The 16,060-nt window shown below is 54.5% G+C and overlaps 1 protein-coding gene across 6 annotated transcripts in view; it reads right to left on the bottom strand.

Annotated features, from left to right (window-relative positions):
• Positions 1 to 12,733, bottom strand: part of LOC105478595 (neuronal PAS domain protein 1) — a 28,919-nt gene extending 16,186 nt beyond the window's left edge. Inside the window, exons 1-3 of one of the 6 annotated variants that reach the window (XM_011736058.2) lie at positions 12,323 to 12,733; positions 6,709 to 6,872; positions 6,020 to 6,255 (exon numbers count right to left, since the gene is read on the bottom strand). In XM_011736058.2, coding sequence (XP_011734360.1) covers positions 6,020 to 6,255; positions 6,709 to 6,830 — 358 coding nt within the window. In that variant the 5' untranslated portion in view covers positions 6,831 to 6,872; positions 12,323 to 12,733. Of the gene's footprint in view, positions 1 to 6,019; positions 6,256 to 6,708; positions 6,929 to 7,907; positions 8,079 to 12,322 lie in introns of those variants that run through there. The other 5 variants (XM_011736057.3, XM_071087239.1, XM_071087241.1 and 2 more) reach the window with 5 other exon arrangements.
• Positions 12,734 to 16,060: the final 3,327 nt, after the last annotated feature.

Here is a 16,060-nt window from a genome sequence, read left to right as displayed (position 1 = left end):
TCCCTCTCCCAGGATCAGCCTGGGTCAGACTGAACCGCTGCAATTAACAACATTAACGGGCACGGCGGGACTGGGGGCTGTGCTGGGGGGGGCTTGGGGGCCTGCTCTTTCCCATACACGGGTCCAGTGCCCTGTGAAGGGGACCCCCAGAGACTCCTTCTGATCACTGACTGATGTGTCTTTTTACCCCCAGCCTCCACCTCCCGATCCCACCAACTCCCCGGTGCCTCCCACTGTTTCCTCCTTTCCCTCTCCCCTCAAAATGTCCCCACTCCCCTGTCCCCCACATTCAGCAGGAGACTTTTCAGCACTTCCACATCCGCCCTCCCATGTCCAGAACCCAAACATCGCTCATCCATTTAACAAACACTTGCTGTGGTTCTTATCAGAGCCTGCTCAGTGTCCTCATCTCCTGCACAGAAAGGGAGCATGAGGAGCAGAGAGACGGGAGACCAGGGGCAGACAGAGGGGCCCAGGGACAGAGAGGGGGGACACAGGGGCAGAGAGATGGGAGACCAGGGGCAGACAGAGGGGGGCCCAGGGACAGAGAGGGGGGGACACAGGGGCAGAGAGATGGGAGACCAGGGGCAGACAGAGGGGGACCCAGGGACAGAGAGGGGGGGACCTGGTGGGAGAGAGAGGGAGGACCTGGTGGCAGAGTTGGTGGGGGAGACGCAGGGGCAGAGAGAGGGGGACCCAGGGGCAGAGAGAGTGGGAAACTGGGTGGAGAGGGGGGACCAGGGGCAAAGGCAGAAGCCAAGACCTCTTCCAGGTTCCCAGGTCTCCCCTGTCACCTGCCCTTCTCAACTGCCCTGAGGGGATGTGTTGACCCTGGGTCCTGGAGAGAAGAGGCTGGGGCTTCATCACCCAGGGAAGTCGGGGAGAGGGGTCCTTCACATGCCCCATCGTCAAAGCGCTGCAGGTCTGAGGGCTGCATGGGGGTGAGCACCATGGGGTGGGGCAGTGCCGGGTCACCTCTGCCTTTACTTTCCTCAGCCTCATCTGTAAAACTGGTCTACAGTGATAGAGCTGAATAGGATAGTGCATACAGTAGGTGCCTAATACTGGGAGTCATGCCACCATTCACCATTCTCTTTTTTTTTTTTTTTGAGACGGAGTCTAACTCTGACACCCAGGCTGCAGCGCAGTGGCGCGATCTCAGCTCACCGAAATCTCTGCCTCCAGGTTCCAGCGATTCTCCTGCCTCAGCCTCCCAAGTAGCTGGGATTACAGGTGCACACCACCACAGATGGCTAATTTTTGTATTTTTAGTTGAGACGGGGTTTCACCATATTGGTCAGGCTTGTCTCGAACTCCTGACCTCAGGTGATCCATCCACCTCGGCCTCACAAAGTGCTGGGATTACAGGTGTGAGCTGAGTGCTTTTACAGGTGCTTTTCTTTTCAGTATGACTACAGCTAACATCAGGGCACCTCTGCCTTTTCTGGTGGTTTCTTGGAGGCCGCCCTCTGTGTCTCTCACACCCACATGCATTTTAAGCAAGTCTCAGGGGTTGGACCTGACCATGTCACCTGTGTCCCACCACCCATGGCCCCAGCCCAGTCTAGCTGCCCACCACACCCTCATCCTCACTGGGCTCCTACTTCCGCCCTCACCACCTCCGTGACTCCCCTCTCACTGCGGGTAACATCCAAACCCCTACCACTGTGCATGAGGCTCTGCACCCAGCAAGCTGATCCCTGCCTGCTTCAGGGCCTTTGCCCCTTCTGTTCCCTCTGCTGAGCCACTCTCTTCCAGCTTTTCTCACAGCTGCTCCCACACCTCTTTGGAGCCTCAGCTCAAAGATTACTTCCTTGGCTGGGCCCAGTGGCTTACACCTGTAATCCCAGCACTCTGGGAGGCTGAGGTGGGTGCATCACCTGAGGTCAGGAGTTCAAGACCAGCCTGGCCAACATGGTGAAACCCTGTCTCTACTAAAAATACAAAAATTAGCTGGGCATGGTGGCATGTGCTTGTAACCCAGCTACTTGGGAGACTGAGGCAGGCGAATCACTTGAACCTGGGAAGTGGAGGTTTTGCAGTGAGCCGAGATCGCACCACTGCACTCCGGCCTGGGTGACAGAGCAAGACTCTGTCTCAAAAAAAAAAAAAAAGTTACTTCCTCAGCGAGGCTGTGCCTGACCTGTGAGCTAAGAAGTCACCCGCTGGCTGGGCACAGTGGCTCATACCTGTAATCCCAACACTTTGGGAGGCCAAGGTTGGCAAATCATTTGATCCCAGGAATGTGAGACCAGCTTGGGCAACATGGTAAGACCTCGTCTCTATAAAAAATGCAAAAAGTAGCTAGGCGTGGTGGCATGTGCCTGTAGTCCTGGCTACTTGGAAGGCTGAAGTGGGAGGCTCTCTTGAGCCCAGCAGGCAGAGGCTGCAGTGAACCAAGATTGTACCACTGCATTCCAGCCTGGGCGACAGAGCAAGACCCTGTCTCAAAAAAATTTAAAAAGGGCCAGGCGCGGTGGCTCATGCCTGTAATCCCAGCACTTCGGGAGGCTGAGGCGGGTGGATCACCTGAGGTCGGGAGTTCGAGACCAGGCTGACCAACATGGAGAAACCCCGTCTCTACTAAAAATACAAAACTAGCCGGGCGTGGTGGCACATGCCTGTAATCGCAGCTACTAGGGAGGCTGAAGCAGGAGAATCACTTGAACCCAGGAGGTGGAGGTTGCGGTGAGCCGAGGTCATACCATTGTACTCCAGTCTGGGCAACAAGAGTGAAACTCCGTCTATAAATAAATAAATAAATAAATAAATAAAGATGTCACCCCTCCTTCCCTCAACTGCCACAGTCACTCAACAATTTAGTAAGCCCTCATTGTGTCCCAGATGCTATTCCAGGCTCAGCAACCAAGGGGCTGTTAGTGAATGACACAAAATAACAAGATAAATACAGAGTGTCAGATGACAATAAGTGCTATGGGAAGAAAGAAGGCCGTAAAAGCCGGGCGCGGTGGCTCATGCCTGCAATCCCAGCACTTTGGGAGGATAAGGAGGTTAGGAGTTCGAGACCAGCCTGGCCAACATGGTGAAACCCCCTCTCTACTAAAAATACAAAAAATTAGCTGGGCGTGGTGGCGGGCACCTGTAATCCTAGCTATTCAGGAGGTTGAGTCAGGAGAATTGCTTGAACCCTGGAGGCAGAGGTTGTACCACTGCACTCCAGCCTGGGCAACAAGAACAAAACTGCGTTAAAAAAAAAAAAAAAAAAAGGAATGGGGGATGCTGACGTGAGATTTAGGCTGTCTCCTCTCCAGACTCAGACGCTCAGGGCTAGACTCAAACATCTGTTGTCCCATTTCGCAGATGGTGGACTGAGGCTTAGCGAGGCAGAGACCTAGAACCCATTCCTGTAGACCTACAGACCACATATGATGGTTGAGAGGTTGGGGCCAGGTCATCTGGGTTTGAATCCCAGCTGTGTGACCTTGGGCAAACACATCTGTAACTTGGGAACCATGATAGTGCCTCCCTCTGAAAAAGAGTTATTTTGTATACAGGGCTTATCACAGGGTCTGATGCATACATTCTATATGATCACTATTGTTGTTATTATTTTAGGTACTGGGTCTTGCTCTGTTGCCCAGGCTGGAGTGCAGTGGCCCGATCACGACTCACTGCAGCCTCAACCTCCTCAGCTCAAGCAATCCTCCCACCTCAGCCTCTTCAGTATCAGGGACCACAGGCGGGCGCCACCAAACCTGACTTATTTATTTATTTATTTATTTATTTTTATTTTATATATTTTTTGAGACAGAATCTTGCTCTGTCACCAGTCTGGAGTGCAGTGGCGCGATCTCGGCTCACTGCAATCTTCGCCTCCTGGGTTCAAGCAATTCCCCTGCCTCAGCCTACTGAGTAGCGGGGACTACAGGCACATGCCACCGTGCCCAGCTAATTCTTTGTATTTTAGTAGAGACGGGGTTTTACCATGTTGGCCAGGATGGTCTCGAACTCCTGACCTCGTGATCTGCCCGCCTTGGCCTCCCAAAGTGCTGGGATTACAGGCGTGAGCCACTGCGCTCACTCGGCCAGTATTTTTATTTTTGTAGGGACAGGGTTTTGTTATATTGCCCAGGGTTTTGCTATGTTGCCCTGGCTGGTCTCGAACTCCTGGCCTAAAGCGATCCTCCCACCTTGGCTCCCCAAAGTGCTGGGATTACGGATGTGAGCCATGGTGCCCAGCTTATTACTGAGGAGGGCATGGGAGTCCCCTCCCCTTCAGAGAGTGTGACCGACTGCTCTGCTCTGTGGCTTCAGCTAAAACGCTGTCCTCAGCTCCTCCTCTGAACTATGGAAGCAGGTGCTTGGCCTCTTGTTAGGGACTCTGTAGAGCTAGAAATGCCCCTGATCCCCGATTTCCCAATTTTGGGACTATAGGAGTCCACGCAGTACCAAGCACCCCCACACTGTCCTGACCCTACTTCCACTTGGCACCGTGGCCCAAATGGGGTCGATTAAGTCCATGCTGTGCCACGTCAGTGCTGTGACCTCAGCCAGCCCCTGATGCCTCTGAGCCCCGGAATGCCCATCCAGGTAATGGGGGGCTGGACGCCGCCGGGGCTCTCTTAGCCCCCGCCTTCCCCCCCTCCAGCTCGGGGACAATAGACAAGATGTTTATCCCCCGCCGGCGCACATGTTGTTCGCGGTAATGACAGTAATCAGCGGCGCTAATGCCGCATTCTCTCCGCGCCAGTCAATTCGCCTAATTACCGCCTGGGAAGCCGGATTATTTAAATTTAAATGGTGATTTATTGCGAGCTTAATCAATGCTATTTTCTCTCCTCCCTCTTCCCCTGGGACGGGGCAGGAGGGGAATTGGAGCCCCTCCAACCCCACCCTAAGGACACCCTCTTCTCCTGGAGGGGTGGGGACAGGGGTAGCCTGGGGTGCCCTGAGACTTCAGATAAACACCACTCACACCTTATCCTCATAACCGCAAAGCTGTAACAAACACATAAAATAGAAGTAATAATAACAACATAACAACACTTCTATGTCTCAATAATAAAGTCTGAGTAATAATAATAAACTTAGATATTTATCTGTATCTTACAGAGTTTATATTTTTACATATTCTAGATTATACTACTTTGCCTATTTCTTTATTTGCCTTGGCCACTAGGATGCCAGCCGCTCCGGGGCAGGGACTTCTGTCTAGTTTGTTTCTCCTGCTGGATCCCAGCGCTCAGAAAAGTGCCAGACAGGCAGGAAATGCTCCAAAAGCGGCAGCCCCCACCGCCCCCTCCTCCACGTCCCGAACCCCTCCAGCAGCCCTGCAGGTCACTGCTGCTAACAGCATTGGCAGCATAGCGGTGGCTTGCTCTGAGCTAGGCACTTCCAGGGACTTTGCAAATATGACCTGGTTGATTCTCTGCTCAGCCCCCTGGGGGAGGTTGGACCGTTTGTCCCACTTCACATTAAGGCACAGAGAAGTGAGGCGACCTGCCCGGGGTGGCAAATCTGGGGGGTGGCTGCGCGGCGACAGCAACATGGGGCATCTTCCCGAAGTTCCCCATCTCATCCGCCACATCATACTATCTCCCTCTTGCTCCTCCAACTGGGGGCCCAGACTGTACAGTCCTTGCGTCCCCTCTGGGGCCCCTCAGGTCTGGCTCCAGGGTCTCTCGCCCATTAGCGAGTGGGCGTCCCAAGTCAGGGTGGGTCTCCTCTGTCCCGCTCATGCAGCTGGGAGTCTCTTTGGTTGTAATAATGATTCCTCTCTCCTAATAAAATACAGGAATAGCATTTACCAGTGATCCCTAGCACTGCCAGGACCTTGTTTAGGGCAGAATTCACGAAATCTTCCCAACCTCTGGCGCCCATTTGACAGTTTAATAAACTGAGGCTTGAAGAGCAGAAGCCACCTGATAGGGGCACGCAAAAGTCCTGGCTGACTCCAGAGACAAGCATCTGGGAGAGGGCAGATCCGCAGCTCAGACCCGGGCTGCAGTGACTTGGCCACCGGGGCCCTGGGACCCTTGCACCGCGCATGCGCACTCACCGAGGCCAGCTGGCGGCCCCGCGGCTCTCAGCCCCCAGGGCGGCGCCCCCAGCGCGGCGAACCGGCGCAGGCGGAGGTAGGTGACGCTGAGGCGCACGATGGAAGCCTTGTCCAGCTGGCTCGAGATGGCGCCGGGCAGCGGGAGAAGCTTGGCCAGCTCGAAGAACTCCAGGTTCTCTTTCCCGCGCCGCGAGCGCGCCGCGTTCCGGGACTTCTCCTTGCGCTGCGCCTGCAGGCTGGGCGGGCGGCGCGGAGGAGGTGTCTGCGGGGTCCCGGGGCTCAGGGGCGTGGGAACTGGGGGCGAGCCCCGCCTCCCGGGGCCTTGGGAACGGGACCGGACATTGGGAGTGGATTCTGCACCTCTGCAGGTGGGAGCAGACCGGAGTGTGGATTCTACACTTCGGCCCAGGGACAGAACCTCGAGTGTCAATTCTTGGGGGAAGGAGGAGGAAGGGCGAGAGATTAAAGATGTTGGGCGTGAATTCTGAGGACTGGGACTAGAAGCTGAACGCAGGAGAGCGGGCTCAGGACGGTAGTTAACTCAAGGTAAGACCCAGCCCCAAGGGGCGGGGCAGGGAGCTGGGTGTGAACTGCCCCTTGGCATGGAGACAGAACATCGGGTGTGAATTGGTCCCGGGGACGCCTCCCCGGGGGCGGGGCCGCGGCCAGGAGGGCGGGGCTTTGCTCACCATGGTCCGGACGGCGCCTTGACCATCAGCCCGGGTAGAAAGTCCCACGGGACGCTGGCGCCGCGGCCTCCCACGCATTTGACCTCGCTTCCGCCGCCACTGCCGGGATAGGGGGCCGCCATCTCCGGGGGGCTTGCTTAGGCGGGCTCCGAGTCCCGAGTCTCCTGCAGCAGGAGGGGGTCAGAGGCAGCGCTCAGTGCCCTCGGGAGACCTAGGGAAACTGAGATCCGTGCGGGGCTCAGGGTCCCAGCAAGGAGCTGGGGACGGGGGCTGGATGGTGCCTCAGTTTCCCCTCCCTGGAGGCCTCGGTCCAGAGGCCGCAGCTCCCACCCTAGCCGGCCCGGGGCTGGCGCTCCGGGTGAGGACGTGCCCCGCCGCCGCCTCCCCCGCGCCGCCCGCCAGCGCGCCCGCCTCACGCCCGCGCCGGGCCGGCTCCCGCATACCAATGGGCGCACGCGGCGCGCATACGGATCGAACCGGCCCGCGCGCTGCGTGCCAAGCATGCCCAAGCCGGGCGGGGGGCGGGCGCCTCCCGGGCCAGGTACGCACCGCTCCAGCCCCCGGAGCCCTCTGCCCCGGGGACCCGCCCCCCAAGCCCATCACCGGAGTCTTGACTCCGCGAATCTGCAGTCTGTTTCCCTGGCTGGGCTAAGGAGGCAGGGGGCAGAGGGCAGGGACCCCCATCCTGTGTCCTGCCCAGGGATCACCCCCAGCCTCTCGGGGTGGCGCCAGGTGTCCGGACCGCCACAGCCCCACGACCACAACTTCCTCCCTGAAGACCCCGGCGCGCCAGCCCCAGCCCCAGACCCAGACGCAGCCGCCACAGCTTCTGCCCCAGGACGCCCCCAGGATTGACCCGACACGCAGGGACCAGGTGTCCTGGTCTCCTGATGCCCTAGAACCAGGAACGTTTGCAGTTAGGTCTTCATTCCTCCAGGACCAGGCGCTCAGAACACCCCCTAAATGCAGGTACCAGGCCGCCCCCAAACCTCCCAGCCAGGTGTCCAGATGCCCCAGACCCCCGCGTCCAGGTCTCCCAGCCCCAGATTTCTCCAGGACCCAAACACCCGTGCGCCCCTTCCCCCAGCCTCGGGATACCCTCGTCCCGACCCCGTAGCCCCCAGGACACTGGAGTTCCAGCCCCCCATTCCTCCGGGACCCAGAAGTCCCCCTCCTGCCAGCCTGCAAGCTTCCCCTACCCGCAGGACCGCCAGTCCGGTTACTTGGCCGCAGAGCAAGCTCCGGGCGCGGCGTGGGGCCGGCCGGGCGGCGTGGAGGGGCCGCTCCATAGACCCCGGGGCGCGCGGGGCGCAGCGAGACGCGCGGGCTGTGGCGCCTGGCTCTCGGCGCCCACCTCGGCCTCGCAGACTTGGAGACGCGCGGCCAGCGCTGGCGGGCGGGGGCGGGGTCTGCCGGAGCCCCGCCCGCCGCGTCTCCGCCCCCGGACCCGCCCCGCTCGCTTTTCCCTGGTAGGGGGCCCAGCTACCCTGGGGTCCGAGTTCCCTCGCCCCACGGTAACGTCGGGGGTCAGAATGAGAACCTCGGATCGGAGCTTCCCCACCCCAAGAGGGGAACACCGGAGTCCGGGCACTGTCTCTACACCCCTTCAGGAGGCAGCTAGTGCCCCAGAAGCCCCTCGGGACAAGACGGGTACCCTGCACCCGAGCCCCCTGTACGAGTGGAGACTCAGACATCAGTGCTCCCTCCAGGGATGCAAATTCGAGACCCTCCCTTTCCGCGAGAGAACCCTGGGTGTCAGCACACTCTCCCCACACAGGGCTGGGACCTCGCATCCAAACCCAACCCGCCCTACAAGGGGGACATACTCCTCCCTCGTCAGGGACCAGGATCCAGCCCTCTAAGGAGCTCCAGAGACCAGGATCCTGGCGTCTTATCTCCATCCCCCGCCGCAGGGACGGGAACCCTGACATCCAAGCTCCCCATTAGATCATAAATGGGAACTGAGGGGTTGTAGCACCTCGCACAGAAGACAGGGACGCAGGTGTCCAAGCCAGGCCTTCTTCAGTCTGCTGGGAGGTCCTACACTTCTCCTAGCTCGTTCCCTACATGCAGCCTCCACTTCCTGTTCTCAGGATGCTGCCTGGCATGGGGGTCTCCAGGCACCTAAAAGCCTCCACATTGACCTCAACATGGGGAATGAAAATGGAGCTGGGGGCCGGGCGCGGTGGTTTACACCTGTAATCCCAGCACCTTGGGAGGCCAAGGCGGGTGGATCACCTGAGGTCAGGAGTTCAAGACCAGCCTGGCCAACACGGTGAAACTACGTCTCTGCTAAAAATACAAAAAATAGGCGGGTGTTGTGGTGGGCACCTGTAGTGCCAGCTACTCGGGAGGCTGAAGCAGGAAAATCACTTGAACCCGGGAGGCGGAGGTTGCAGTGAGCTGAGATCCCGCCACTGCACTCCAACCTGGGCGACAGAAAGAGTCCGTCTCAAAAAAAAAAAAAAAAAAAAGAAGAAAAGAAAAAGAAAATGGAGCAGGGGATCTTAGAAGAGGCACACAGTCAGGGGCTTGCAGGGAGCACATGCTGGCCTTTGGTTGGGCAGATGGGGAAACTGAGGCACACACAAACACTCCTGTGCACTTGCTCGCAAGAACACACAAACTCATTCATGATCCTCATAGTTAACACTTAGGGGCCGGGCGCGGTGGATCAAGCCTGTAATCCCAGCACTTTGGGAGGCCGAGACGGGCGGATCATGAGGTCAGGAGATCGAGACCATCCTGGCTAACATGGTGAAACCCCGTCTCTAATAAAAAATACAAAAAACTAGCCGGGCGAGGTGGCGGGCGCCTGTAGTCCCAGTTACTCGGGAGGCTAAGGCAGGAGAATGGCGTGAACCTGGGAGGCGGAGCTTGCTGTGAGCCGAGATCCGGCCACTGCACTCCAGCCTGGGTGACAGAGCGAGACTCCGTCTCAAAAAAAAGAATTAAAAAAAAAAAAAAAAAAAAAAAAAAAAAAAAAAAACTTAGGGAGTGCTTATTTTCTGCTAATACTTTATTTATTTATTTATTTATTTATTTATTTATTTATTTATTTATTTGAGACAGTCTCACTGTGTCACCCAGGCTGGAGTGCAGTGGCGATCTCAGCTCACTGCAAGCTCCACCTCCTGGGTTCACGCCATTCTCCTGCCTCATCCTCCCAAGTAGCTGGGACTACAGGCGCCCGCCACCATACCCGGCTAATTTTTTTGTGTTTTTTAGTAGAGATGGGGTTTCATCGTGATAGCCAGGATGGTCTTGATCTCCTAGCCTCCTAAGTGCTGGGATTACAGGTGTGAGCCACCGCGCCCAGCCTAATACTTTATTTTATAGCAAGATTCTGAGATGGGCTCTGTTACTAGACCCATATTACAACTAGGGAAACTGAGGCATGGGGAAGTGATATAGCCTGGTGATAGTGGCCTCTCAGACAATAGTTCCCTATTTGTCCCCAGAGAGACTTGCTAGGGTTTCAGGGCAAGGATTCAAGCTCAGATCATGGGCTCCTATCTCCTGACAGCACTTCCTGGCTGTGCAGCCTGGGTGGGTGCTATGCCAGCCATGAGAGGTGCACTCGTGCCATTCATTAGTTAATTATTTTTGAGACACAGTCTTCTCACTCTGTCACCCAGGCTGCACAATCACTGCTCACTACAGCCTTGAACTCCCAGGCTCAAGAGATTCTCCCACCTAGCCTCCCAAGTGGCTGGGACTACAGGTACACACCACCACACCCAGCTATTTCTTTTTTTTTTTTTTTTTTTGAGACAGAGTCTCGCTCTGTCGCCCAGGCTGGAGTGCAGTGGCGTGATCTCGGCTCACTGCAAGCTCCGCCTCCCGGGTTCCCGGCATTCTCCTGCCTCAGCCTCCCCAGTAGCTGGGACTACAGGCGCCTGCCACCTCGCCCGGCTAGTTTTTTCTATTTTTTTTTTTTTTAGTAGAGACGGGGTTTCACCGTGTTAGCCAGGATGGTCTCGATCTCCTGACCTCGTGATTTGCCCGTCTCGGCCTCCCAAAGTGCTGGGATTACAGGCTTGAGCCACTGCGCCCGGCCTACACCCAGCTATTTCTTAAAAATGTTTTGTTGGAAAGCCGGGCGCGGTGGCTCACGCCTGTAATCCCAGCACTTTGGGAGGCCGAGGCGGGAGGATCATGAGGTCAGGAGATCAAGACCATCCTGGCTAACATGGTGAAACCCTGTCTCTACTAAAAATACAAAAAATTAGCCGGGCATGGTGGTGGGCGCCTGTAGTCCCAGCTACTCAGGAGGCTGAGGCAGGAGAATGGCATGAACCCGGGAGGCAGAGCTTGCAGTGAGCCGAGATCGCTCCACTGCACTCCAGCCTGAGCGACAGAGCGAGACTCCGTCTCAAAAAAAAAGTTTTGTTGGCTGGGTGCAGTGGCTCATGCCCGTAATCCCAGCACTTTGGGAGGCCAAGGCAGGTGGATCACCTGAGGTCAGGAGTTCAAGACCAGCCTGGCCAACATGGTGAAACCCCATCTCTACTAAAAATACAAAAATTAGCTGGACAAGGTGGAGTGCATCTGTAGTCCCAGCTACTCAGGAGGCTGAGGCTGGATAATTGCTTGAACCTGGGAGGCGGAGGTTGCAGTGAGCTGAGATCACTCCACTAAACTCCAGCCTGGGTGAGAGTGGGACTCCATGTCAAAAAAAAAAAAAGACAAGTTTTGTAGAGAGAGGGTCTAGCTATGTTGTCTAGGCTGGTCTTGAACTCCTGGCTTCAAGCAATCCTCCTGCCTCAGACTCCCAACATGCTGGGATTATAGGTGTGAGCTATGTCGCCAAGCCTGTATTTATTTATGATTGCACATACACATGGATCTTTTTCTTTTTTGAGATGGAGTCTCGCTCCGTCACCCAGGTTGGAGTTCAGTGGCAGGATCTCGGCTCACTGCAACCTCCACTGCCCAGGTTCAAGTGGTTCTCCTGCCTCAGCTTCCTGAGTAGGTGGGATTATAGGCGCATGCCACCACACCTGGCTAATTTTTGTATTTTTAGTAGAGATGGGGTTTCACCATGTTGGTCAGGCTGGTCTCGAACTCCTGACCTCGTTGTGATCTGCCCACCTCAGCTTCCCAAAGTGCCGGGATTACAGGCGTGAGCCACCGCGCCTGGCCTACGCATGGATTTTGTTGAGGTTAAGAGTCTGGCCGGGCGTGGTGGCTCAAGCCTGTAATCCCAGCACTTTGGGAGGCCGAGACGGGCGGATCACGAGGTCAGGAGGTCGAGACCATACAGGCTAACCGGGTGAAACCCCGTCTTTACTAAAAAAAATACAAAAAAAAAAAAAAAAACCTAGCCAGGCGAGGTGGCGGGTGCCTGTAGTCCCAGCTACTCGGGAGGCTGAGGCAGGAGAATGGCGTGAACCCAGGAGGCGGAGCTTGCAGTGAGCTGATATCCGGCCAGTGCACTCCAGCCTGGGTGACAGAGCAAGACTCCATCTCAAAAAACAAAAGAGTCTAAATGGTGGGGTTGAAACCTCAGCTCTGCCACTTACTGCTGTGTGACTCTGGGCAAGTAACTCCACCTCTCTGGGCCTTTGTTTTCTCCCTTGTAGAATGAGGATATTTTAATTCTAGTACTCACCTCATAGCATCATAGTGAAGATAAAATAAGTTTACCCAGAAGGTCTCGATGTGACCTGAGAACTGGTCCCTGAGAGCCTCTTGGGTGTGCTGGGACAAATTTTCATAACGAGACATTTTCTGTCTTTTTCACTTCATTCTGTTGTCTGGTGGAGATTTCCAGATGCTGCTTGATGTGTGATATTACAACAGACCAAATGCAGAAGGAGCCGTGAGGTCCAACCATCTTCTTCTATTATTCTTTTTTCTTTTTTTTGTAGAGAAGAGGTCTTGCTATGTTGCCCAGGCTTGTCTTGAACTCTTGGCCTCAAGCAGTCTTCCCACCTCGGCCTCGCAGAGTGCTGGGATCATAGGCGTAAGCACGGTGCACGGCCCAAGGTCCAGCCATCTTCCATTAAGCTAGACATTAAAGAGATTTGCAAAAATGTAAAAGAATGCCATTCCCTTCACTAACTGTTTTTTTAATTGTAAAATACATTTTTCATAAAATATTTATGTTGGCCTGTAATGGGTGTATAATTATTATTTTAATTTTAAATTAATTTTATTTAATTTTATTTTTTGAAACAGAGTCCCACTCTGTTGTCCAGGCTGGAGTGCAGTGGCGCGATCTCAGCTCACTGCAACCTCTGCTTCCTGGATTCAAGCAATTTTCCTGCCTCAGCCTCTCGAGCAGTTGAGATTACAGGTATGCACCACCATGCCCGGCTAATTTTTGTATTTTTAGTAGAGACGGGGTTTCACCATGTTGGCCAGGCTGGCCTCAAACTCCTGAACTCAAGTGATCCACCCATCTTGGCCTCCCAAAGTGCTGGGATTACAGGCATGAGCCACTGCACCCAGCCTAATTTTTACATTTTAATTTAATTTTTTTTTTTTTGAGATAGGGTCTTGATCTGCTGGCCAGGTTGATATCAGACTCCTGGGCTCAAATGATTCTATGACTTCAACCTCCTGAATAGCTGGGATTACAGGCAAGAGAGCCTTCTCCTTAAGAGGAAACTCGGCTGGGCGCCGTGGCTCAGGCTGTAATCCTAGCACTTCGGGAGGCCTAAGCGGGCAGATCATGAAGTCAAGAGATTGAGACCATCCTGGCCAACATGGTGAAACCCCGTCTCTGCTAAAAATACAAAAATTAGTTGGATGTGTGTTGGCGGATGCCTGTAGTCCCAGCTACTCAGGAGGCTGAGGCAGGAGAATCGCTTGAACCCAGGAGGCGGAGGTTGCAGTGAGACAATATCGCACCACTGCACTCCAGCCTGGGTGATAGAGTGAGACTCCATCTCAAAAAAAAAAAAAAAAAAAAAAAAAGAATAATGAAAGAAAGAGAATGAGTAACGTGAGATTGAGAAGAGTGATTGAATCTGGAGCAAGAGAAAGGGGACACAGTGGGTGCGGCCAGGGAGCTACAGCCTAGGTCTTAATGCTGATGGGGGGTTCCTGGACGGCCATTTCATTATTTTCTCAGTCAGATGTGTTTTGTGCGCTCTCTCGTTTGTACCATGTAGTCCATGATTTAAACAAATAGGGAATGCAGTCTGGGCAACATGGTGAGACCCCGTCTCTACAAAAAAATTAAAGAATTAGCCAGGCACGGTGGTACTGCTTGTAATTGCAGCTACTCGGCAGGCTGAGCTGGGAGGATTGCTTGAGCCCGGGAGGTCAAAGCTGCCGTGAGCTGAGATCACAGCACTGCACGCCAGCACGGGTGACAAAGTGAGACCCTGTCTCAAAAAAATAAAAATTAGGCCAGGTGCGGTGGCTCACGCCGGTAATCCCAACACTTTGGGAGGTCGAAGCAGGCAGATCACGAGGTCAGGAGATTGAGACCACCCTGACTAACATGGTGAAACCCTGTCTCTACTAAAAATACTTAGCTGGGTGTGGTGATGGGCACCTGTAATCCCAGCTACTCGGGAGGCTGAGCCAAGAGAATCGCTTGAACCCAGGAGGAAGAGGTTGCAGTGAGCCATGATTGTGCCATTGCACTCCAGCCTGGGTGACAGAGCGAGACTCTGTCTCCAAAAAATAAAATAAAAATAAAACTTAGGCAGGGCACGGTGGCTCATGCCTGTAATTCCAGCATTTTGGGAGGCTGAGGCAGGCGGATCACTTGAGGTCAGGAGTTCGAGACCAGCCTGGCCAACATAGAGAGACCCTATTTCTACTAAAAATACAAAAATTAGCCGGGCGTGGTGGTGGGTACTTGTAATCCCAGCTACTCAGGAAGCTGAGGCAGGAGAATCGCTTGAACCCAGGAGGCGATGCAGTGAACTGAGATTCCGCCACTGCACTCCAGCTTGGGCCACAGAGTAAGACTCTGTCTCAAAAAAATGAGGGCTATGCAGAGGCGAAGGCAAGATCAGGGTTCGGGGTGACATCTCTACAAACCAAGGGACGCCAAACTGCGCAGCACACCCGCAGAAGCCAGAGGAGAGGCCTGAGACTGATTTTATTTATTTATTTATTTATTTATTTATTTATTTATTTATTTTGAGATGGAGTCTCGCTCTGTCGCCCGGACTGGAGTGCAATGGCACGATCTCGGCACACTGCAACCCCTGCCTCCCGGATTCAAGCGATTCTCCTGCCTCAGCCTCCTGAGTAGCTGGGATGACAGGTGTGCACCACCACGCCCGGCTAATTTTTGTATTTTTAGTAGAGATGAGTTTCACCATGTCAGGCCGGTCTCAAACTCCTGACCTTATGATCCTTCTGCCTCGGCCTCCCAAAGTGCTGGGATTACAGACTGACTGATTCTTTTTCACAGCCTCAGAAACAACCAACCCTCACTGGGCATGGTGGCTCAAGCCTGTAACCCCAGCAGTTTGGGAGGCCAAGGTGGGTGGATCACTTGAAGTCAAGAATTCAAGACCAGCCTTGCCAATATTGGGAAACACTGTCTCTACTAAAAATAAAAAAATTAGCCAGGCGTGGTGGCACACACCTGCAATCTCAGCTACTCGGGAGGCTGAGGCAGGAGAATTGCTTGAATCTGGGAGGCAGAGGTTGTAGTGAGCCAAGATTGCGCCACTGCACTCCAGCCTGGACAGCAGAGTGAGACTCCATCTCAAACGAAAAAAAAAAAAAAAAAGCGACCAGCCCTGCCGACACCCTGATTGATCTCGGACTTCCAGCCTCTGGCAACTGCGAGAGAAAACATTTCTGTTTTTCCTTTTTTTTTTTTTTGTTGAGACAGAGTCTCGCTTTTGTCGCCCAGACTGGAGTGCAGTGGCCGGATCTCAGCTCACTGCAAGCTCCGCCTCCCGAGTTCACGCCATTCTCCTGCCTCAGCCTCCCGAGTAGCTGGGACTACAGACGCCCGCCACCTCGCCCGGCTAGGTTTTTTAAAATATTTTTTAGTAGAGACGGGGTTTCACCATGTTAGCCAGGATGGTCTCGATCTCCTGACCTAGTGATCCGCCCGTCTCAGCCTCCCAAAGTGCTGGGATTACAGGCTTGAACCACCGCGCCCGGCCGACATTTCTGTTTTTTCAAGCCACCCAGTTTGCGATCCTTGGTTTTGGCAGTCCCAGCAAACTAATACCGGGGGATGGAGAGTGACTGCTAATGGTTGCAGGCTTGCTTTTTGGGTGATGAAAATGTTCTAAAATTGACTGTGGTGATGGTTGCACAAGTCTGTGAATATGCTAAAAACCCCTGAACATGCTAAAAACCACTGACTCTGCTAAATACAACTTTAAACGCTTAAAATGTATGGTGTGGGAACGATTTCAAT

This window comes from Macaca nemestrina, chromosome 20 (assembly GCF_043159975.1).
Source record: "Macaca nemestrina isolate mMacNem1 chromosome 20, mMacNem.hap1, whole genome shotgun sequence".
Taxonomy (NCBI): Eukaryota; Metazoa; Chordata; class Mammalia; order Primates; family Cercopithecidae; genus Macaca; species Macaca nemestrina.
This window is presented reverse-complemented; position numbering and strand designations above follow the sequence as displayed.